The 24698-nt window shown below is 45.5% G+C and overlaps 1 protein-coding gene across 8 annotated transcripts in view; it reads right to left on the reverse strand.

Annotated features, from left to right (window-relative positions):
* LRRC20 (leucine rich repeat containing 20) overlaps positions 1–24698 on the reverse strand; it is a 76497-nt gene that overhangs the window by 17836 nt on the left and 33963 nt on the right. For all 8 annotated transcript variants that reach the window (XM_023537845.1, XM_023537846.1, XM_023537843.1 and 5 more), the window contains one exon: positions 10340–10489. In XM_023537845.1, coding sequence (XP_023393613.1) covers positions 10340–10489 — 150 coding nt within the window. The remainder of the gene's footprint in view (positions 1–10339; positions 10490–24698) is intronic.

Below are 24698 nucleotides of genomic sequence, written 5' to 3' on the forward strand. Positions count from 1 at the left end.
CACATTAATTACTCAGCACCTACCACAGGGCAGGCAACGCACGACTGTGGGAAAATTGTAGAGACCACCAGATCCCTACCTTAACAAGCTTACACACTAGTGGGGAGAGAAAGTAATAAAGAGGAATAAATAAGTTTATATCAGATGGCTTAGAAGGCATTTAAGGTCTGAGTGAAAGATGAGAAAAAGCCAGTTGGTCAAAGAGCCCAGGGGAAAGCTAGCAGAGGAAATAACAAGCACAAAGGCCCAAGGTACGAAAAAACTGGAGCACGACCAAGGAACAGAAAAGAAGTCACTGTGCCTGGAGTGGGGAGAGAGAAAGGAAAAGTGATAGAGATGAGGCTGGAAGCAGATTACGCAGGGCCTCAGAGGCTTTGGGAAGTTAGTACATTTACTCTAAGTGAGACAGGAAGCTAAGGAAAGCATCCTGAGGATGAGTAGGCATGGCCTAGTAGGTTTTGGGTCGATCTTCTACCCTGGAAACTCGTATATTATTAGTTCTAGATTTTTTTGTGTGTTTGTTTTTATTTTGCAGATTCTTTGGGGTTTTCTATGCAGACAATCATGTCATCTGCAAAAAGGGACAATTGCATTTCTTCATTTCCCATCTATATGTCTTTTGTTTATTTTTCTTGTCTTATTGCTTATTGTGATTAGAACCTTCCAAACTAGAGGAGACATTTTTGCCTATTCCTAATCTTACAGGGAAACATTTTATCATTAAGTCTGAGGTTAGCTACAGGGTTTTTCTAAATGTTCTTTACCAAATTGAGGTATTTCCCTAGTATTCCTATCCCTAGTTTGCTGAGAAGTTGTTTTTGTTTTGTTTTCATTTTAAATCATGAATGGCTGTTGAAATTTGTCAAGCGCTTTTTCTTTGTCAACAGATGTGATTGCATGATTCTTCTTTAATCTTTTGTATGATAGATTACAGTGACTGATTTTCAAATGTTGAGCCAGCTTTGCATATCTGAAAAAACTGATAAATCCCACTTGGTCATGACATATAATTCTTTTTATGAATTGCTGGGTTTGATTGTTAATATTTTGCTGAGAATTTCTTTGTCTTAGTTCATGTGAGATATTGGTCTGTAGTTTTCTTTGTACAGTTTTATCTGGATTTGAAATAAAAGTAATACTGGCTTCGTGGTATGGGTTAGAAAGTGTGCCCTTCTCTTCTATTTTCTGGAAGAGATTGTGAAAAATTGATGTTAATTCTTTTTTAAAAGTTTGATATAATTCTCCAGTGAAATCGTCTGAGCCTAGAGATTTATTTTGGGGGATCTTTATATTTATGAATAGTTATAAAACTATTCAGAGTATCTATTTTATCTTGGTTGACTTTTGGTGATTTTCAAGTAACTGGTTCATTTCTTCCAAGTTGTCAAATTTATGACTGCAAAGTTGTTCACAATAGACCTGGTAGGTTTTGAGTTTAAATCAAACCATGGAACTGCTTCCAGGCCCCCCTTACCAGGGGAGGGCAAAGAAAGCCGGTTCCCTGGGGTAGATGCCCCCACATCTGTCAAAGTCCAGTCTTGCCTAATTCCTGGGGCTTTATGTCGCCCCAAGCCTAGGAACTCAAGGCTTTCTCTGTTGTTTCCATTTCAAAGGAAGAAAAGAAGTGTGGCCAATACCCCAGCCACCTGATTGGCAAATATGCTCAGCTTCCAACTAAATATAGCCTTAGCCAGTCCTAGCTTTGCTTCTCTCCCCGGGAGTCACAACACATTCTTTCTCATTGTTGGGTTTACAACAGTACCCAGGATCTCTCTACCCTCTTTCTTGGACAGAGAGAGCAGAGGTTCTCTGGTCCTGCGGACTGCATGGACTCCACATGTTTCTTCCTGCTCTCTTACACCAGAATTCAGAGTTGAACAACCTGGGATTTCAGGATTGGCAGGAGCTCTGGGAGAAGATCCTACTTCATCTCCCTCCCAAGGCTTTCCCCAGCCTGTGAGCAGCCCATCATGATATTCCCTTATTTATTGTCCTTACTGAATGAACTGTGGTTTCCGGTGTCTGTTTAATGAACCTCTCCTTCCTCAAGTTCTTTTTATTACTTCCACATCACCCTTATCTTGGACAACTGCCAAGACTGACTCAGAGGCCTTAGACTGACCCCAGTGGAGACAGGAGGCTGGCCTGCAGTGATCACGTAGCCAGCTCCAAAAAGACCTGCCCATTGAAGATCAATCTGTGTCTTGGCCGCGACCCTCATATCTATGAGCAATCATGTTCCTGCCTGCAAGGGCCCCCATGAAAAGCAAAGTAGTCAGTCAGGTGGGACAATAAGTGTCTTTCAAATGGCCCCATGCTCAGCACAGAGACAGCTGCTGCCCATAGGGGACAGAGGGGCAAAGAGACAGGTGCGAAGTTTCCAAAAGCCACACTGACTCCCTGGGTGGACAGGGGGAAGGGATGAGGAAACTCTTCTAACCAGGGTCTGTCACAAACTAAAACTCAGTACTATCCATTCTGGCTCTGCAAAAAGAATAAGGCAGCTATCACTGTCCCGACATGGACCAATTTCTAAAATGTATTGCTAAGTGAAAAAGGCAAGTTGCAAAACAGTGCATACTCTCTAATCCCATTCGTAGTTATAAAGGAGCTCTGGGTCTGGACCCACAGTCCCAACCCCTTCTTTCTCATCATGTGAGCAAATTACTTATGTTCTCTCTGCCTGAGTTTCCCCATCCAACAAAAAAGAGGCAATATCAGTACTGACCTTACAGAGTTGTAAAGGCTTAAATAATTTTATACTTGCAAAGTGCTTACAATAGTACTTGCCCACGGTGGTACACTGTTGATGCTACTGACATTAAATACACTTATGTTAACATTGGCATAGAATAAATATCTCTGGAACTGCTTACAGTGGTTGCCTCTGGGCAGGGCAATGGGATTCTGAGGACAGGAGTAAGAGGAAGACTTATTTTTCCCTATTACCTTTTCCAAACCTCAGAATATTATACTGTGTGTACCTACCACCTATTCAAACCAAATAATAGGAACCTGTTTTCACACAAAGACTTAGAGCTTTATAACTAGAGAAATGCATGAGAAGTGGGTAAGAAGTGCAGAGGGGAGATGGAAACTTTTAAATTTCAGAGCCAGGAGCAAAGATCTCTGCTTAGAGCTTGGAACAGGGAAATAAAGGGCAAGCGTGAAGTTCCACAGCACACAGGGGGAAATGTTAGCTTGGGTCCTGGAGGACTGGGGCACCAGAATTTATGCAGAGTTGTAAACGATGTCCCGGTGTTCCAGGTGTGAACATTTGTCCTGGGCCAGGTAGGCAGAGGGGTACCCTAGAGTCTACTGATTTTCAGTGTCATCAAGACGCAGGATGGAGATGTTCTCCTTTATGTGTGGCAAGAACACCTCTCCAGGCTGCCTCTAACTTCCCTCCAAAGGGAAGCTATTTCATTTATTCTAGTCACTTCCTGAAAAAAAGATACAATTTGGTTTATAAGAACATATAAATTAAGATAATAAATTAATAGCACGTGGGATTTACATAGTTCTGTGAAGTAATATTATTATGCCCATTTTAGGATGAGAAAGTAGAAACTCAGAGTGAGCCAGAGTTTCAGAGTCTAAGGGTAAACTATTTCCTCACAGTTCCTAGTACAGTGGCCTGCAAACAGCGGGCACTCGAGAGCTAAGCAAATAAAGAATGATAAAATGGCCATCCCTCAGTGCTCCGGTTAGTAAACTAAGAAGGCCACTGTGCAGGCTGTTTCTAGCAATAGCTACCATTTCTATGCCTTTTGCAGTGGGATTTTGCAGCAACTCCCATCAAGAGGGAGAGTCTAGCTCCCCACCTCTTGAATCAGGTTGGCCTTGAGACCACTTTGACCAAGAGAATGCAGCAGAAGTGGTATTCTGGAACTTCCAAGCCCAGGCATTAACCACCCACTTCCTTCCTCCTAGAGTCCAGCCACCGTGCTGTGAGGAAGTCCAAGCGGATTAGAGGCAACATAGAGGGAGGCCTTGAAGGATGAAGGAGCTTCCTCTTCAGAGAAGTGTCTTCAGTCTATACTTCGGAGCAGAAGAACCACACCCCCCGCCCCCAGCAGAGACCAATCCACAGAGCTGGAAGAAATAACACATTGTTTAAAATCAGCAAATCTCAGGGCTGCTTGTTATGCAGTAACAGCTATTCTGTCTCCAAAGATTCCTTTGGAGCAACACATTCTTGCCTGGATGTTCTGAGGAGAGCTGGCCACCTCCAGCCAGCATCCCAGGCCCAGGTTGTGCTGGAGAAGAAAGCAGGTCTCCAGTCCTGCCCCACTGGGACAATTCACCTTTCACCTGCCGCCCTCCCAACCAACATCAACACCACAGTGGTGGAGGTAGCAGCTCCTACTAGGGCTTTGAATAAAACACACTGAGAATAATTTTGAACTCCACCAGAATCTAGCCTCTGTGCCACAGGAGGAGCTGAACACCGGGAGGAACTGAGGAAAACATAGCAGCTGAGAAAAGTGGTCAGGGCAGTTCTTTGGAGAAGGCTTCCCATTTTGGGCACAGCCCTGGCTCCATGGTGAGGTAAGGTGGAAGGGCAGGAAAAGCAAGCAAGGTGGGGATACCAAAGCAGGAGGCTCTGGATCCGTCTGGTGTGTATTAGTTTCCTATTAGTGCTGTAAAAAATCACTACCAACTTGGTGGCTTAAAAAACACAAAGGTATCATCTTACAGTTCTGGAGGTCAAAGACCAAAATGGGTCTTAGAGGACTAAAATCAAGTTGTCAGCAGAGCCGTGTACCTTCTGGAGATTATAGGAGAGAATGTGTTTCTTGACTTTTCCAGCTTCTAGAGGCCTGTGGCCCTAATACTTCGGTCTCTCCTTTGGTCATTGCATCAACTTTCCGACTCTGGTCCTCCTGCCTATTTACAAAGACCTTTGTGATTACATTGGACCCTCCCACTCAACCCAGGATATCTTCCCATGTCAAAGTCCTTAACTTAAACACATCTGCAAAGTTTCTCTTGCCATGTAAGGTAACATAGTCACAGGTTCTAAGAATTAGGATGTAAACATCTCTGAGGGACCATTATTCTGCTGACCGCATGGTGGGAAGTCATTTATTTATCCACTCAGTAGGTGAACGCCCACTACTATGTGCCAGGTACCATGTGAGGCAGCGCCGGGGATGCAGCTGTGCCCAGCTGTGTGTAGGTTAACCTGTTCAGTCTTCGCAAAAGCCCTATGAGACAGAGACTATTACCAGTATTATTCCATTGCACCAAGGGGGAAATTGAGGCACAGAGCAGTTAAATAACCTGCCTGTGGTTGTGGAGCTAATAAGTGGCAGAGAGCATCAGTCAGGGGACTAACATGAAAGAGATGACACACTCAAATTAGGGTAATTCAAGGTGGAGGGTTATTTGCAACAAAGTATTTACAAAGATATGGGAAGCCCTATGAGAACCTCAAAGGATCCTACGGTAACTCAGGGTTAGAAGCAGGGAGCTGTCACCAACTAGACGACACCTATAAGGAGAGTTGTGTACAGGCTTCCTTGAGAGAAGTGCCCTCCAAATGAGGGGTACAGCCAGCCGGAGGTGGACCTCAAGGGAGGTAGCCAGGAGAATGAATTCACTGATCTTATTCTCCTCTCCTTCCCTGATCTCCTGCTGGGATCCTCAATGGATGAAGATAACCACAGCCAAGGGTGAGAGAAAGCTAGGATCAGCATGGAGAGTGGATCCTGAGGGTGAAGGGAAGATGTGCCCTAGAACTGGGCTCGAACTCGGTGTCTGTGCTCAAACACCAAATGACCCAGCCTCTCACCTTGTGGGTCTAGGTTCAGAATGACCACAGGAAGGGCTGCTCCTTACCTCTTGGTGGGTCCCAGGCTCAGGGTGACATCAGTGCTTGATAACTTCATAGTGTACACCAACAAATTTGAAATGCTCATCTCCGCTGGCCTTGGCAGTCCTATCTCTGGGATTCTAGCTGAAGGAAGCTGAAGGCCATAACACTTTAAATTCCTTTAATTCTCTGCTAGGGAGGGCTGACCCACGGACCTCAAGCATACACGCAGGGGTCATGAACAACTTGGCCTTTGCCCCACCAAGGTCAGCCAAGTAACTTCAGGGGCCAGTGCCCTTGAGGACTGATGATAAAAACTGATGCAGAAGGCTACAGCTTCATCACTGTCTCAGCATCAGGTAGAAACTCTTGACCATCAGCAACTAGCAGCTACCCTCGTGGATAACTCAGGTGAGACGGACCCTCCCAGACCTGGCTATTCCAGTGCCAGGATGTGCTGAAGGAGCCAGAAAACGTGTACCCATCAGAGTAGATCTTCTGCCTGATCCCAGACTAAAACCAAGATGTCAGCATCCAAGTGACAACTGCAAAGCTTCAACATCTGCCCCACTTTCCCAGCACCACACTTCTCTCTCTCCCTTCATCTACTAAGTGCCATCAGCCAAAGAAAAGTAACCCAGTGGGCTGGAGCAAAGTAGGAAGTGAGGGAAGAACATAGGACTTTGAGTAAATGTCTGCTGTGTCACCTCTCACATTATAAGGTGGCTATCTGCTTATACACTTGCCTCCCCTGAGAAACCGTGGGCTCCTCAAAGACCAGGTCTAGGTGTTAGTTTTCATATCCTTCCCAAATGCAGGATGCTTTTGGGAAGGACTGAGTGAGATGCATTAAAAAAAAAAAAAAAAATCCTCATCATGGAGCTGGGAAGGCTAAGCACCTAGTGAATTGGGGCTCTGTGTTCATGCCCATGGCCGTTCCCAGAACAGATACTCATGAGGAACTGCTGAAGTGAGTTGAAAGGCACTTCAACTGTGAGAGTCTGAATGTACACACAGACAATTGCCAGACCAACTGCAAAAATAGAACTCCAACCCACAACCTGCAGCAACCTGCCGAGGAAACCAGCCCATAAGGTATAGTAACCAGCCTAGGAAGCTAGTTAGCTGTAATTCGGATGTGTGGAGAGTCAGACTGCTGTCTCTACCAATAATTCAGGAAACCAAACAAAACTCCCTGTAACAATGGACCCCAAATGGTCAGAACTTGATTGCTGACAGTTTCCCTAATTTTTGTCCCCACTTCCAACTTAGCACCAACTGGAGAAAGCCAAATATACACCTTAACCAATCACATAGCACGTCCTGCTGCTAGCTGGACTGCCTCAAGCTTCCCTAGGCCAACAGCCTCCAATCAGAGCACACCTGACGCCTCTCCATCATTCACTATAAAGCTTTCTCACTCTTCTGCGTGCCTTTGAGTCTCTGCCAAATGCAAGCACACTGGCTGACTCCCTTGCTGGTACAACTCTGAATAAATAGAACCCGCCAGTTCTCATTTGTGTGGTTTTCATTGTTTTCTGCAGGTGTGTCTCATATGCCTCTGGCTTGGCAGGCCCAGGACACACTCATTAAAAAGAGCTGAATGACTCGCATTGGGAGGAAATGGGGAGACAGGAACACAGGTGAAGAGGGGACAGAAGAACCACAGCCAGATCCACCTGGCCTTGGACTAATTCCACTTGTGCCATCATTCTTCTTAGGTTTTGCTTCGACTTGACATAAAATGGGTGAAGGACATCAAGGAGCTGGAATCATTTAAAGATGACCCAGATCTGAGGCGGCCATAAGCCTTGCAGGAGACAGTCCCCAGGGCACTCATAGGAGACAGCTTGGCAGGCAGGGGGTACACAGATGCCTCTCTTCCCAGCACCAAGGCAGCCCCGCTCCTCTGTCAAGAACCAAGAAGATGCTAGCAGGCTGTAAGGAGTGCGAAAAGCCTATCCAAGCCTCCTCTTCACACACAAAAGGAGAGGGTTTTTCTGTCTGGAAGAGAAACCACAACAAAGGCTGGGGCCCAGAGCCATCTCTGTGAAATCCAATTACTGGGCACACCACAGCCTTCCTTTTGTCATCAGAGGTACGTGGGGCCGTCAAGGAGCCACAGGCAGCACAAGAGGGAGTTCAAACTGCATCCTTCAACAGACTTCTGATTGGTAATATATTATGACAAATATATTTTCCACAGCTGAGGCACGAATGCATGGGGCTCTAAACACAATTCTCCCACACTCTCATGGTGCTCCTAGAGAGGGCCCGCTTACTCAACCCACAAGGCACTGTCAAATGTCAAATCCTTTGAAAACCCTTGCTTCCACACCCACTCCACTGCCCGTGCCACTCTCAGGGAGCATTCGTTCCTCTTCCCAGCAGTCCCAGCGTTTTGCCTACACCGGTATCTCAGCACTTGGAGACTGTTTCGTAACCCTGGACTCCTTCAGGAAGAAGCCTAGTCTACTGACCTTCGTTTCCAGGGATCCAGACACAGGTCTGGAACAGGGACGGTGCTCAAGGGAAGGTCGAATAAAGAAAAGCACAAACGGTCTCAGGGTCCCTAGCCAACCTCCACCATTTTCTATATTTCTATCCTCCTCTGGAAAGCAAACACCCAATTCCAATTGGCTGGATACAGCTCTCGGGGACTCCTGAAAGGCAGGTGGCCTAGAAAGGCAGCTGTGGCCTGCGTCATGGGCAATCAGGGTATACTGCTCTGAACCCCAGACAAATCCTTTCTCTCTCCACCCTTCTTTCTACATCCATGCAATGAGGTGGCAGAGACAGCGCTAATATTTTATGGGAGAGTCTCTAACTGGTGGCCCATAGACTAAACCTAATGTTTTATCACTTTTATACTATGTAAAAATTGGTAAAATCCACATAAAAATCCATTTTTCCAGCTTCAATTGAATAAAACAATTAGAACAATCTTGTGGCACATCTGGCAGAAGCTGAGCAGACATGTTCTAGTTTGCCAAAGTCCCCACCACACCCTTTTGTCATCTGTCCAATTTGAGTCATTTGTTACTTACATGCTAGTCTCTCAGGTATTTGTGCTTATAAACCTGAACTATGGTCTAAACCTTGGCTACTGGCAAGGTTTAGAATGACTAACATGGACTTTAACAGATGCTTAGGCCCAGGCCTACACCCAGGCCTACACTCAGACATTCTGATTCCTCTGGTGTGGGGTAGAGTTGAAGGCAACTGTGTTTGTAGAAATGCTTCTCAGATGATTCTAGTTTCAGCTGGGGCTGAGAGCTGCTGGTCCAGGGGGCCTACTGGCTATGAGGACCCATCTAACCTGTGTAAAGAAGCAACCACCAGAAAAGGAAGAATGGGAAAGCAGGCCAGGTTAAAAATGCTCAAGGGCACCTCTGTGAAGACCAGTCTTGCCCTAGAATCCCCCTCACCCCCTCAACCCCAGTCATAAGTACTTTTAGCTTTTTAAGCACAAATGCAACGAGCTCTGTGAGCTTCATTCAGAAATGACTACACAGACCAATCCCTCCTCTTTGTCCTTGTGTTTGTACCTAGCCAGTAGTCTTTCCAGGTCCTAACTGTAGCTCCCTCCTGAGATGTTGTATAAACTACTTTCTGTCCCTGGACCAGGTTTGCCAATTCACATCTCTCTCTCCCCTCTGGGCTCTCTGCCCAATGCCCACATCTCCTCTAGGAAACCTAAAATCAGCTGTATGAGATATGCTTGCTTGAGTTCTTCCTGTTCCATCAGCATTTTACATATTGATTTCTCTAAACACGTTCTGAGACCCTTTTCATATCCCTATCGAATAGAGAATTCCAGAAGGCAGGAAGGCTATGCCTCCTGTGCTCTCCCCAACTCTCCTGCCCCACCACTTTGCAAACACATGCTGAGTGCCCAGGTTGCAGCTCCATCCCACGGGTCTCTGAGCAGCACTGGATTCTCACAGAAGGATGGAGGAGGGACTGCTCTGTGGAGAGGGGAATAGGCACTACAGTGGCCATTACATCCTGATTGTCTATCTGGACAAACCATTTCAAAAGAATTTATAATGCCCACCTGCTGGCCTTCTGCTCATCTTCCTGCCAAGCACCCGTGTCCACTTGTTCTGTGTGTGCCCAGCAGAGGAAACACTGTCATTCTTGGCAACTATTACTACTGAACTGAGAAAGCAGTACAGGAAGACAATGCTAGACTGGGGGGCTCGTTCAAGTCCACCGAGAAACTACCCCTGGGCCTCAGGACCTCAAACGCCCCACTGGTCTGATCAGAACAAGAGAATCACTCCAGGACCCACACCCTGGACCATTAGTCAATCTGATTCACAGCGAGCTAGAAGCAGGAGTGACACAGAGATTTCCAGGCTGCAGGGAGGACACAGGTCTACTCCCAAAGCCTCTCCCTGGGAATGACTTCCCGGGTTCAGCTGACCAGGGACTGGCCCTGGTTCACTCCCCAACAGGGTCAGAGCCTGAAGGATGATGGCTAGCAGTGCCCCGCTGGCCTGAGCTGACCAGGCTTACCTCGGAGCTGACAGAACGTGGTCATGAACTTGCTGGTGAGGGACTTGAGCTCGTTATTGGCAAGCGTGATGAGGTGGATCTGGTCAGTGACATTTCGCAGGACCTTGTAAATGCCAATAGGGAAAGAAGCCAGCTTGCACTCAGCCAGGTCTGCAGCCAAAGAACAAAGATAAGAGTTAGAGGACACAGCTGCCTGAGGACGTGCCCCAAATCACATGGACCCGACCCAGTCTTCCCTCCCCACCTCCTTGCTCTCCCGTCTTCCTTGTGGCAGGCCCAAAACCCTGCCCTCCCTCTTCCAAGAACCTTCATCACCATTAATCACACTCGTCCCTACTTCGCACCTTGAACCTTAGGGTTAATTCTAGTACTTTCTCTATTACCACAGCCTACTAGCCAGAGTGTGGAAGCAGAGCTCTGCTGGCACGGTGATGACCAGTATTCATAGCAATGTCCTTGAGGCTCTGCAGAATCTGCAGTCCCTCTGGAATCACTGAAGACTCAACAGTGAAGCTGCAGAGTTACGAGTACTTTATAATCGTCTACTTCTTTGAAAACAGGCAATTCACATAGACTTTGTGGTTTGACCTTCTTCTCAGTCCCGTTATTCTGAAGGCAAGCCGTGTACAAGAGGCAGCAAAGAAGCTGCTGTGGAGACTAATTTGGCAGTTTCTCAAATGCTTAAACCTAGAATTACCACATGACCCAGCAATTCCACTCCTAGCGTATACCCGAGAGAAATGAAACGATGTGTCCACACAAAAACACGTTATACATGGATATTCATAGCAGCATTACTCATAATGGCCAAAACAGAAACAACCCAAATGTCTACCAGCTGATAATAAGAAATATGTTTGGCAATAAATAGAAATGAAGTACCGATATATGCTGCAACATTGATAGACCTTGAAAACATTTTGTTAAGTGAAATAAGCCAATCACAAACGACCATATATTGTATGAGGCCATTTATATGAAATTTCCAGAACAGACAAATGTATAGACACAGAAAGTAGATTAAGAGTTACCTTAGGATGGATGGCATGGGAGGATTGTGGAATGGCAACTAAGGGGTGAAGGTATCTCTGTGGGGGCAATGCAAATGTTCTAAAATTTGATTGTGGTGATAGTTATACAACTCTGTGAATACACTAAAACCATTGAACTGTATCCTTTAAACGGATGAATTATATGGCATGTGGATTATATCTCAGTAAAGCTGTTTTGTTATATAAATGGCAGCAGGGAGACATTGAAAGCACGGAGGCTAAGAGATGAGGCTGCCTAGCTCATCAAGTTCCCTGAGCCTTGGCTTCTTCATCTGTGAAATGGAGGTATCATCATCCACCTAGCTGGGCTGTCAGGGAGATTAAATGGAATAAAAAGTACTAAATATACTAACAAAGTACGTGGCAGGAACGTGGCAGGAATGCTACAGATGTTGTTTTACTTTTCCCTTTCTACGTACCCCTATTATTGGTGATTGCTCACCAACCCCTGAACTCCAGGAGCGCTCACCGACTCAGACAGAACTGCCCCATCTCTCTCCCGGCAAACTCTTTTGCCTTTTCCCCCAAAGAAGTCAACCTTCCCTCTACTCCAGGCCTCTAAACCTTTGAAGACTGTTCCAAATTAAGTATGCAAAAATCAATAATATTCCTATATGCCGGCAAGAAAAGAGTTTATAAAGATCCTATTCTGAACAGCAATAATAAAGCAAAGTCTATAGAAATAATCAGAATCAAAGCCCTTCTCCCTCATCTGCCTCATAGAATTTCTATTGTTGCTCCAAGACCAGCTCAAATGTCACCTCCTCCAATCAGGCTCCTCTGACTGCTGTTAAGTCGTTAGTTGCTGTAGCCTCTGAGTCTCATATAGTATGAATGAAACCTCTTCACCCTGTATTATATTAACCCCTTTTTGTGTCTGCTTTCCCACCAGACTGCGAAGACCCCCAGAGCACAGTGCCAGCAGAGGTCTAGCAGCTCCCAGCAGGGCAGGAGTATCGGTAACCTCACCGAGCTGGTTCCAGGAAAGGGTTAAGGACAAAAGTTCAGATGACTGAGGGTCTACAGGGGTCCTCCATAGGGTACCCTATGAGGAAATATATTTACTGCCTCCTCTGGTCCAGGGTTGTGCTAGGTGACCCTAGCCCTCCTGCTGTCCAACATCAGGCATCTCCCACTCTCATATCAGCAGGTGGGGTTGGCAGAAGAGAGTGCGAAGTCCTATAGCGGGAACCAATCTCCAGAAGTCAGGCTTTCAGTAGAGATCAGGGCTGAAACTGGACCAGCTCTGTAGGCACCAAGTTTGGGGCAGACTGAGGATTCTAGAAAGAGCAAATACTTCCAAACGAGTCCCCTAGTGCATTGTGCCAGAAGCATGAAGAGCTAAAAAGGGATCTTTGTTGTGGCTGTAAATCACATCAGCCCCTTCGAGTGGAAGCAACAGATCTACAAGCTAGGAGCAACATCAAAGAAAATGTCAAAAACTTTCCTTCTGAAACAAGAGCAAAAGAAGATGCCTTCCATCACTGGCATCCCTGAATACGGTCTTAGAAGTTCTGGCCAAAGAAAGAGAAAACATAAACATTAGAAATAGGCAAAATGATTATTATGTGCATATGAAATGACTGCACAACCCTCAAAACCCCAAAGTTATCTGATAGTACAAGTTAAAAAGATCTCAGCAAAGTGGCTGATCCAAATAAACACGTAAAATTCAACAATATTCCTACATGCCAGCAATAAAAATATAGTTCTTAAGGATCCTATTCCGAACAGCGATAATAACATAAAATATAGACAGAGGTCAAAATGAAAAATGTACCTGAACAACATTAAGTAGAAAAGTTCATAAAGATGTATTTAAAAATGAATCTGTATGTGAAGCTGTAACATGTTCTTTGATGACAAGGCAAAATATTAAAATAATGTTAATTTTTAAAGAAATCGATTTATAGATTGCTAATGTAATTCCTACTCAAATCCTAAAAAGTGTTTTTTAACTTCATGAAATAGTTTTAGATTTCAACTGGAAGAATAAGCAAGCATGATCTCTAAAAGAAAAAAAGGTAGGGTGATAACCAATATTATAAGGCTACAATAATTAAAACAGAGGACAATGGGGAAAACAGATCACAGAAAGAAACTATACGGCCCATAAAATTTAGTCCATAAATAATATGCAATAATTTAATAAATGCTAAAGGAGGCCTCACAAATAAATTGGGGAAGGGAAGGATTAATAACTGATTTAGAATAACCAATTAACAATTTTGGGAAAACAAAAAAAAAAAAAAATCCCAAATAAACCAAAAAACAAAAAAAAACCCAAAAAAAAATAAAACCTTTTGAAATCAAACAAAAAAATCAGAAGTAAACAGAATTTAACATTTATATGACCTCTTACACGAGATGTGATGCAAACACCCTCGCCCGTAATCCAGGCCACAGCACCAGCACGTGAACTCCAAGTCTTGCTGAGAGGCCTATGATCTCAGGAACAGTTCTCCATGGTCCCTGAGACAAGAATATGGAAATCCAGGTCCCCAGACATGCTGGAACAAACCTTAACTTTGTCCAGTCATTTTCCCATCTGTGCACAAGGAAAAAATACTTCATGTCCAGTCCCTGAGGAGGTGGGAATAATAATAACCATAAAAAGTACCACTTACAGAAAAAAATAAAAAGTATCACTTTCTATTTCATATGCGCCGGGTTGTAAGAACTATCCCCTCTGAACACATGAGGAAACTACAATTAAATGACTTGCCCAAGGTCATGCAGCTGAAAACAGGGGAGTAAGATTTGGATGCAGATTAGGATGAGCAGGAAGCCAGGGGTCCTAACCACCTGCTGTCCAGCCCCCTGAGTCAAGAATGTGCCCAGGTGCCGGTCTCCAGGTTGGACCAGAGAAAGGAGAGTTTAGGCTGTAGTACTTCGATGAAAAACCAGGGCCTTGGCTCCGAACTCCAGTAGGTCTTTCCAGTTCAGAGCCCATGATTTTGGGGGAGAGAGGCCTGGTAGCCAGTCACCTTCTGTTCTCAGGAAACTCTTCTCTAGGTCTAGAAGAATGAATATCTTCTATACCCACTATACTTGTTTGCGATAGAGAAAAGACCCCTGAGCTGAGCCAAATTCAATGCCAGGCCCTAGGGCCTATGGGGACAGTAGTACTGTTTCCAAGGACACAGCCAGGGTGTGGCTGGGAGGGGCCAGGTCCCACTAAGGGAGGAAGCATTCCACCCAGGGAAGAGAAGACCCAGGCTGGAGACAGACATCGTCTTCAAGGAACTATGGGATGTCATCAAGAAGAGGGTCCCATTCTTTATGGGTCCTCGGAGCTGACAGGACAGGGAATAGTTTACCAGTCAAAAAGAAAAGGCTCCCATGTGAGGAAGTGAGTGCAGCATCATGGGGTGTGATCAAACAGGGTCATCACATGGCCTCCATCTGGTTTAGGATCCCTAAACCAGATGGAGGCCATGTGATCTCAAAGGTCTCACTCAACTCAATAAAACAAGCATAGCTAACATCACCGAGTATTTACCATGTGCCAGGCACGGTGCTAGGCACTTTTTATACATTAATCCATTTAATTCCCATAAGAACCATGAGTTACCTTCACATGAAAAAAAAATGAGGCCCGTGTTAATAGGCAAATTGTCTAAGATCATTTTGGTAAAATGATGGAGCACAAAGAATCTGAATGCAAAGATTCCAGGAGGGTGACCTACTTGTCCTGGTTTATCTAGGACATTCCTAATTTTAGCACTGAAAAGTCCCACATCCTGGGGGACCTCTCTCAATCCCAAACAACTCAGGACAGTTGGTCACCCTGGATTCAGACTGGATACTGATGAATGAGAGATTGCTGGAGTCAGAGAGGAAAGAGGGAAGGCAACCCAGGAGTGGGCCACTGCATGAGTCAAGGCCCAGAGAATTTTCATCCCTCTGGGACTCTACCTGCAACCCCTGCATTCTCCTCCAATTTCCCAGAGCCTCGCCCTTGCTCCTAGAGTCCTCAGAGAGGAAGGCTCTGGCACTCGAATCATTTCATGCTACTTGGTGGTGCATGCATGCCCACAGATCCCAACAGGGGCTTGCAGGTACCAGTGACCAGGGCAACACCAACACCTGGACAGCAGCTAGATTCAAGCACAACTTTCCTCAACACCTCCAGCTGCTGACACCTGAGCTGCAGTAGAAAACAGAGATCCTTGGAGAAGTCACTGTAATAAACACAGGCATAATTATCGTAGTTATAATTATCATTACAACAAGACCAAACTGCATCTCCCCAAACCTCTAATTAAGACAGTATGCAATGTTAATGAAGAAGCTTTTGATTCAATGCATGGGCCCCTCATTAAAGGTTATCTTGTTAATTCTAATGAATGTTTGATGAAAAGTAACTGGTGAACAGAACCAGGGCAAAATAAGCACAATCCACGAAGTAAACAGACGTTTCTCTGGGAAGTCAGGAGAGATGGATCAAGCTTGCATTGTTTCTTAGAAACACAGAACTCTGATGAGGCCTGGCGACAGGGCCCAGCACGGGCAAGCCAGGAGGATCACAGAGCCCCTATGAACCAAGTCGTAGAAAGGAAGTATCACGAGCTCAGGCTGGTGGGTGCTTGGGCTCTGTGGCCTGGTCGAGAAGCAAACCTCCTAAGGCTGAGAGAGGAGTCTGTAGCCAGTGTGACCTGGTCCCACCCAGAAGGACATTTTTTCACAAAAGGTCTTTTTTCACAAATGTCTTTTTTCACAGAATCTCAGGGTAAGAAGGAAACTAGAAGTCATTTAGCCCATGTTTTCCAAATTTCTTAGTAAGAATCCTTGGGAATCCTGCTAGAATGAGGATTCTGCTGCAGGTCTGGGGCTGAGCCTGAGACACTGCATTTCTGCCAGGCAGGCTCAAGAATCACTCTCAGGAGCAAGGGCTGAGAACCAACTCAGTGGTTCTCAAAGTGGGATCCCTAGACCCACAGCATCAGCATCACCCCAGAACTTGTTAGTAATACACATTCTCAGGCCCCACCCCAGACCTACAGAATCAGAAGCTCTAGGGTGGGGCCTACCATCTGTGTATTAACAAGCCCTCCAACACTGATGCCCATTTGAGTTTAAGAATCATTGGCATAGACTAGGCCTCCCTCCAGCTACGGTTACTTGGCCCTGGCTGATGACGCTAGTAACTCCCATTTCGTGCTGGCTGGTCCATGCCTGTGTACAGACTTTAGGTTGACTTACTCATGTTATTTTGCCCTGTGTGCCTCCCACTTCCCCTTAGACCAGGCTATTTCAAGACAGAGCCACTATCTCTTTATCCTTCTCTCTTGCCTCATTTATGTTTCTGGCTCTAAAAGAAGCACAAGTGACTCTCAGTGTGAAACAGTCCTGGGCTGGGCTCAGGAGGCCCACGCCCTCATCCCAGCCATCAGGCCTCAGGAAAACAATTTCTCCAGGGCCTTGTCTCCACTTATGTAAGTGTGGGTTAGGGTTATGGGATTTTGGGGTCTCGACCAAGCTGGACATTCTGTGAGTCCATGATACTACTGAGCAAAGGCTCTATGTCAAAGAGGAGAGGCTGCAAGCTGCAGCCAAATGTTTCTGAATTGTCGTGCCTTAGAACATGCACTTACGATGGGGAGATCTAAGGATCAGTGAAGTTGGCTCCCCATGCCCATGAGTACAGGGATTTGAACCAGAGTAGTACAACTCCAAAGCCATGGTCTTTCTATGGCACCACATTAGTCTACACTGCACTGCACTTACTCTTCCTGCCATGGTCAGAGGATGGTCCTAAAAAAAAGCAATATAACCACAGCCCACCCTCGTATGGTACTTCCCATGTGCTGGAGACATTTTCAAGCATTGACAAAGCTTACCTAATTTAACAACACCATGAAGTAGGTACTATTATATTCATCCTGTTTTATCATTGTGGAAACTGAGGCATAGTGGGTAAATAGAAAAGTTGCAATTCAAACCCAGGCTGCCCTACCCCGAGAGAGCTCAGTTTAATAGGTTAAGATGTGAGATTGTGTGAGGGCATCAGAACAGAGGACCCAAGCAAGATGGGCTCTCATTCAGGAAACTGATAGAGAGAAAACAAATTTTTCTGGAACATGAAAATGAGAACTTAGACCTGGGCCAGCTGGGCAGAGCCAGTCCCCCTTCCAGAAGATCAAATTCCCAGCACTTCCAGGTATATTTACGAGCTAAGTGCTGGGAGTTACCATTCTGGCGTAAGAAGCAAAACTGTAAACAGCTGGGCCTCTGCGACTCAGACTGCCAGTCTCTGAAATGCCACCTGATCCTCAAAGCCAGAGGTGCAGGATGCAGAGAGCGAGCAAAACCACCAGTCATCAAGGACCGGCACCAACTTGGCACCGACGTACCACCGCACACAATTAAGCTGGATTTTAACAGTTACTTGTGCATAACATTTACAGAGCTAACTAACTCTAGAAGATTTGAGACAAATAGGAGCCCAGGCCCTACTCCCTCCTGACAAATCCGCTTCCCTAGAGACAACTACTTTCAGGGATTTTGCTAGTGTTTAACTCTCGATGTCTAGAGCAGCCTTTCCCAGCCTTTCCCTAGATCATGCTACCTAGAGAGAAAAGGTAGAGGAGGAGGAGCTCACTGAAAACTGCAGGAGTCCAGAAAGTTCCACCACAACGGCACTGACACTGGGCCCAAGCAGGTAGTTAGAGAGAAGGGCAGAAAGACACTCAGGATAAGGAGGAAATGGGCACAGCATCTTCTGGGAACCTGGGGAGACCATGTAGCTTGAACGTGGCCATGGGTTTAGGGGAATTGTTTCTTTTACTTCTTATTTTATAGAACTTTGTGTTGTGTGATATTTTTACACAAACACTTATAACTTCTTACAAATATCCTCAGTTTAAAGAAAATAACATCCCTAACATCCAGCTACCCATGGGGAACGTTTTCCCGCAAGTGCCAAGAAGTCTGGGTCCATGGAGAGCAGTCCTGATTGGGGCAAAGGTTGAATGGAGCTGAAATCCCATCTAGGCCAAGCTCAGAGGGGCTACTGCAGAGTGCACCCCAACAACAAATGCTGCACACTGGGAATCCAGAATCTCAGCGTGCTTTCTCACTGACCTGCTGCAGAGGTCCCATCCTCTCCAGTAAACGACGTGACTGCAGAGTATCTGTCTGCCTCAGAGAACAAAGCTGAGCTTCTGGCCCCCCAGCCAGTGGCTACCACATCAAACATCAAGACACTCTCTACACAAGAGCCAGAAACCTAAAAAGGAAGAGGTGGCTGCAACGTGGGCCCGAGAGCTCTCTTCCTCAGGATCCAAACTGAGGCTTTTCTTGGGCTGAGGCTTCCTTGCTACGGAATCTCAGGCAAGTTATTTAACACCAGCCTCAGTGGCCCCTTCAATAAAATGAGAACAAGAACTTATGCAAAAATCTGAATGTGTATGTTCACAGGAGCATCATTCACGATAGCCAAAAAGTAGAAATAGCTCTACTGAGGAATGGATAAACAAAATGTGGTATCTCCCTATAATGGAAGAACATTTTGCCATAAAAAGGAATGAAGTACTGATACAATATAGATGAACCTCAAAACATCATGCAAAGTGAAAGAAACCGGTCACCAAAGGCCACAAGTTGCATGATTCCACTTATCTAAAATGTCTAGGTAAGCAAACGCACAGAGACAGAAAGGAGATTGGTAGTTGCCAGGGTCTGGGGGAGATGGAAAAATAGGGAGTGACTGATTAATGGTACTGGGTTTCTTTTGGGGGTAGATGAAAATGTTCTAAAATTGATCATGTTAATAGTTACACAACCATACACAACCTTATGAATATACTAAAAACCACAGAATGTTATACTTTAAAATGGTGAATATTATGGTATGTGAATTATTCTTCAATTTAAGAAAAAATGAGGACAAGATGATCCAACTAACAGATTGTTCTGAGCATAAAATAAAATGTCTGCAAGACACTTAGCACAGAGTATGGCAGTGTGCACTCAGTAAATAGGAGATGCTGCTAGGAAGATACAAAGACATTGTTTTACATGAAAATCCATTTCAAGGATGTGCCTCAGCTTCGTTGCTCCCTGACGGAGGAAGAGGATCCCTGACATTCACTTATTCTAACACCCTCATGACAAAGAGACAATTGTGTGTGTTACTGTGGGATCTGAAACTTGACAAAAAAATTCCTCCTTCTTCCTAGCAAGCTGCCAACCGCCTTAAACAAACAAACAAACAAACAAAAACCTTATATTTAAGTAAAATCAAAAGTAAATCCCCCACAGTACAACCAAATGACATACAATCACCGATTTGAGATATTAAATTATTTTAATTCAATCAATGACTCTAACACGTAAGTAAAAAAGGGAAGAGAAACAGCAGCCACAATGATATCAGCAGTGTGTCCAGCAACAGCTCTGTGGCAACCACAGCTGGTCCAAGTGGAGGCCACATGCTGAGCCAGACCTTGGAGAGGTCTAGGCAGGAACCCAGTTCTTCTCCAAGGATAACAGTAGCCAACACTGACTGAGCATCATCTCTTTTAATCCTGACAACAACCTGTGAGGGAGGGCATTATTATCAGTCCCCTTTTGCAGATAAGGAAACTAAGGCCCAGAGAGATTAAGAATTTGCTCAAGGTCACACAGTAAGTAAGGAAGGGATGGAGCTTGACTTCCACTGGGGAATGTTGCCCTGCAGAGCTAGTCTTAGACCTACATTCTGAGCTGCTGCTGTCCTTAACTCATCAAGTGACTCAGGAGAGCAGGTCATTCTCGGGCATTAAGCTCCTGATGTGTGCAGTACAGAGAATGAACTCTCCAAGTATGGAATGCACAAAACAGGACACTACAGAGCAGACTTCTCTGACTATACTGTATCATGAATCACCTGGAGATCTTGTTAGAATGTAGGTTCAGATTCAGCAGGTCCGGGGTAGAGCCAAGGAATTTGCATTTCTAACCAACTCCCTGGTGATGCTGATGCTGCTGGTCCTCAGACCATACTTTGAGAAGCAGGACTTAGATGGTGATCACTGTACAAATGACAATGAGCCACACAGTAAGAAAGTCCCATTTCAAACTCTCAGTTTCAAATTGGTCATCATAACTCCAGTCCTTGCTTTGCTCCCTTTTTAATGGGGAAGCAGATTCAAGCCATACACACATACACACACACCCCCTAGGATTTCATAATAGTGTTTTGTTTTCATACTTATTTTTATGGCTATCAAATATTAATGAGACATTAAATCAATTTTCCATTTATAGTAATGCTAAAGTTTTTTTAAATTTTTATTTAAGCCAAATTCATTTAAAGAAAAATGGTCAGTAACAATAATCATAGTTAATATTTTATAGCACTGAGTAAATGCTGGCCACCATTCTAAACATTGATGGGCATTATACAGTTTTCATCCCCACAACAAACTCTAGAAGTAAGAACTTTTCTGAAATGAGAAAATTGAGACTTAATGCAGACCAGACTTAATTTGATCAGAAAGATCAAGTAACTTGCCCAAGGTTACACAGCTAGTAAATGACAGAGCCAGGCTCCAAACTCAGGCAGCCCAACTTTATGAGTTGACCATGTTATTCCACCTATGAATTAGAGTAGAACTAATCCTCTAGAGTGGCAAAAACCATAAATGTCATATGTACATGCTCAAAGGGAGGCAAACACTTGTTGCTTGCTGGCGAGGACGGTGTTTTTTCACCTCTCAACCTCCCTAATCCCTCCAGTGCCTGGCACCATGCCCAATCCACAGTAAGGACCAATGCACATCTCAAAACAAATTTCCCTGGTCTGACTTGCTGGGCAGAGAGAAGCCTTGGGACTGACCTGGTGGCACCTTTGCCACAGCTAAGGCACTGGCCACAGGGCAGGAGATCACATGTACGTGTGGGCATCTCCAGGGGTGACGAGATACCAGATAGCCCAATTAGCCTGGAGCCCACTTCTGAGCAGGGCAGAGTGTGAGGGGGCTGAGGCTGACAGCAAGAGAGACTGCACTTACCCAATCAAGGCAGTGCCCCAGGCACAACAGAGCTGCACAGTCATGGACTAATTAGATTTTTACAAAACCTCTTCTCTTCCTCAAACAATTGTTCAGGGACTGACATAATAAGAAATCCAGCCCTGTAAGAAATGCTTTCCCTGAGCAGTAATTGGGCTTCTTGAAGTCACAGATGGCTGACTGAATGGACCCAGGAAGCTGAAACAAACACCTCCAAGTGTCATCTTGCGCTCAGCATCTGACCCAGCCCTGTACCAGTGCCTGGCCAACGGCTGCATGTCTACCAGGTCCACCTGCCAGTTCTCGAGCTGACTCACCACCAGGACTTGGCTCACGCCCTTCCCATAGTCTGGAACCCCCTTTTCTCTCCTCTCTGCCCCCGTAAATCCTCTTGTCAGCCCAGCCCCACCTGTCCCAGGAAGTGTGCTCTAATCACCTCGTCTCCAGTCTCAGGACACTTGCTTTAGTGCTTGTCTTGGACCATCTCCTCCCAACTGGTCAATATCTGCAGACTTGCCCCAGGATCCATGAGCGGTGACCTTGACTAGAGGAGCATGTGTCCTCCTGCTGACTACCCTTCAGGCCTAGCACAAAGCTGGGCCAACACTTCTGAACTTAACTATACTCATCACTACCAGGAAGCTTGTTCTTGGGATCCACTTTGTAAAATGGGGGTATACCCTTTTGGTAATGCCCTTTTGGGGTACGAAGAAAAGAATGAATTAATATCTGCTTCGGGTTTGATTTCACAGCCAGAACCATGTCCTTTGTAGCAAAGACATGATTATTCTAATATGTTTTTACTGTCCCCTAAAATGAGATTTAAAACCCTGGAATCCACATTGACAATGACATAGCCATTTCTTTACTGAGGAATCCCTCTCCCTGGCCCTGTACGCTGCCCCCACCTTTCCATTCCCATGCTGAACACCTCTTCCCATTCAAGAACTTTCAGGATTCCAATGTCACATGGGATGAACCCACCCTCTGCAGCCGGCCATTCCTGCCGAGGGATCCAGGGCTGACCTCCCTTTTAGATGTCCCTCTTGAGACTCTTCATCAAAACTCCTACCATGCCAAGAGTGGCCATGCCAGGCTGCTCACTGTTCCCTGCAAACTCCCTTCGATTTCTCACCTCTATTTTTGCTGGCACTATTCCCTTAGCCTCAAAAACCTCTCCCATCAACACCATATTACGAGGTCTTATTTCAGAGCTGCCTCTCCACAAAGCCTTTGCTCATGTCCTCAACTGATGTAATTGCTCCTGCCCTTGAGCCCTGATCATGTGTCTGCTGCTTCTATCAGGTGCCTATCCTACGTGTCTTATGTTAGAGTTATTAATTTGTTTGTGTCGCTCTTCCTGGCTAAGTAGAGAGCTCCTTGAGAGCAGGGATTAGGTCCCACTGAGGCAGGTGGCATGTTTCAGAGGGCATGGGTAGCCAACAGACTCAAGATTTGCGGGCTGTAAGAATCCAGGCAAACCACTACAGCTCTTGGAGCCTCAGTTTCCCCTTCTATGAATAATGTGAAAATACCACCTATCCAAAGCTGTTGAGAAAATCAGATGCAATCGTTCATTTACCAAATATTTCCTCAGTACCCAGAACATGCCAGCTACGTCTGAGGATACAGCAGTGAGCAAGACAGAGTCCTTGACCTCTGGGCCTTAGACTCAGGGCTTACACTCTAGTGTGGGGAGAACAGCGGTGAACACAGACAAAAATACCTGAGAGAGAATCAAGCGGTGATACTTTCTTAAGAAGATAAAACAGTGTAATGAGAGAGCAGGTAACTAAGGCAGGGGCAGGGGCAACCCTCACTAGTGGTGGTCAGGGAGGGCTTCTCAGAAGAAGTGACATTTCACTGAGACAAGAATAAAGAGAAGGAGCAGGGCATGGGAAGATCTGGCCAAAGGACCATCCAGACAGAAATACTGGGAAATACACAGTCTAACTGAGACAACCGCCAGAGCTCGATAATTAGCTCTCTCTTTTTCCTCTCACCTTCTCATTCTCTGCAGAGCATTACGCAGATACAGCACACAGTGAATACACATTTGTTGAAATGAGCTTCACAGAACAAGGAATCCCGGGGATAAATTAGTGCATGACAAAAATATGAGTCTTAGTAAAACAATCAACCAAGATGAGGCAGATGCCAATTAAAAGGCTCTTAAATTTAACCTCATTAAAAGGCAATAACATTTTGCAGCACCTGTCTCTCAGAAGAAATCACAATTTCCTAACCTCTATAGGAAAGCAGAGATCACGCGTTTCAGTCTGTGTCACCACATTTACAGCTCAGGGTTTGCCAGGGGCTTCATTCTAGAATGACTGTCTTTGCCGGGATCTGGCATCATGTACCTGCGTCCCCGGGTGCGTCATTACCCAGAGCCATGTTTGCATTTCTGGAAGTATTTGATTTTAATAAATGCCTCAGCCTCACTTAGTCACCTCCACAAGGCTCACACTTTCATACTTGAGCAACGCAAGATTCGATGCTACAAAATTATCTATTTGGTTATCTCTCTGAGGTGGAACATTTTCATTTTTCTGCCAACACATATTTTTTGAAGCTACATAACTATCCAAATGATTTCAAAGAATATTTCTCTTCTCCTTCAAAAAATGCTGTTTCAAGTGCTGATGACATGTAGCCAGGCAGCTGGTTATTCTGTGCTGGAGGGAGGGGTAAAGGAGGTGCTGAGGCTGTCAGGGACCCCAGAATTAGGGTGGAGGTTGAGTCAGACAGGGCCCCTCGCAGTGCTTCTGTGGAAATCATTTCTAGCTGGCTATGCTGGTATCTCCAGTTCCCTTGCTGTGCGCTTCTTCAGGGGTGCCCCTCGGGGACCCCAACTCATCAGAATTCTTTATCCATCCCAAATGGCCCAGACTTTCGTATTTCTGTTTCATCATGACCAGGTTCCAAACCGAACGCCCCCACAACAAATCGACTGCCACCCCCAACTCCCTGCTCACTTATTTCCTTCCGTCGGCCCCACTCAGAACAAAGCCCCACCAACATAGGCCTGGCACACGGAAGGTGCCTCTTTCCTGGTTTTCCTTCTGCTGGTCTCACATCCATCCTATGCACAGCAGTTATCCTCCTGAACCCTGCCTGAACCATGTCACTCCCTGCTCAGAAACTGCCTGGGGCTCCCCACAGCTGCCCAGGTCAAGTTCAGCAGAGGCGGCTCAGGCCTCCATGTAACTTACTGAAATGCTGCTTCAGATGCTGAGTGTTTGAAGGTCCATGTTTCTCTGCAACATGAGTTTTCTATCCACAAGCCAGCAACTTCTCCTGGCTCCC

Source organism: Pteropus vampyrus, unplaced genomic scaffold (genome assembly GCF_000151845.1).
Source record: "Pteropus vampyrus isolate Shadow unplaced genomic scaffold, Pvam_2.0 Scaffold202, whole genome shotgun sequence".
Lineage (NCBI taxonomy): Eukaryota > Metazoa > Chordata > Mammalia > Chiroptera > Pteropodidae > Pteropus > Pteropus vampyrus.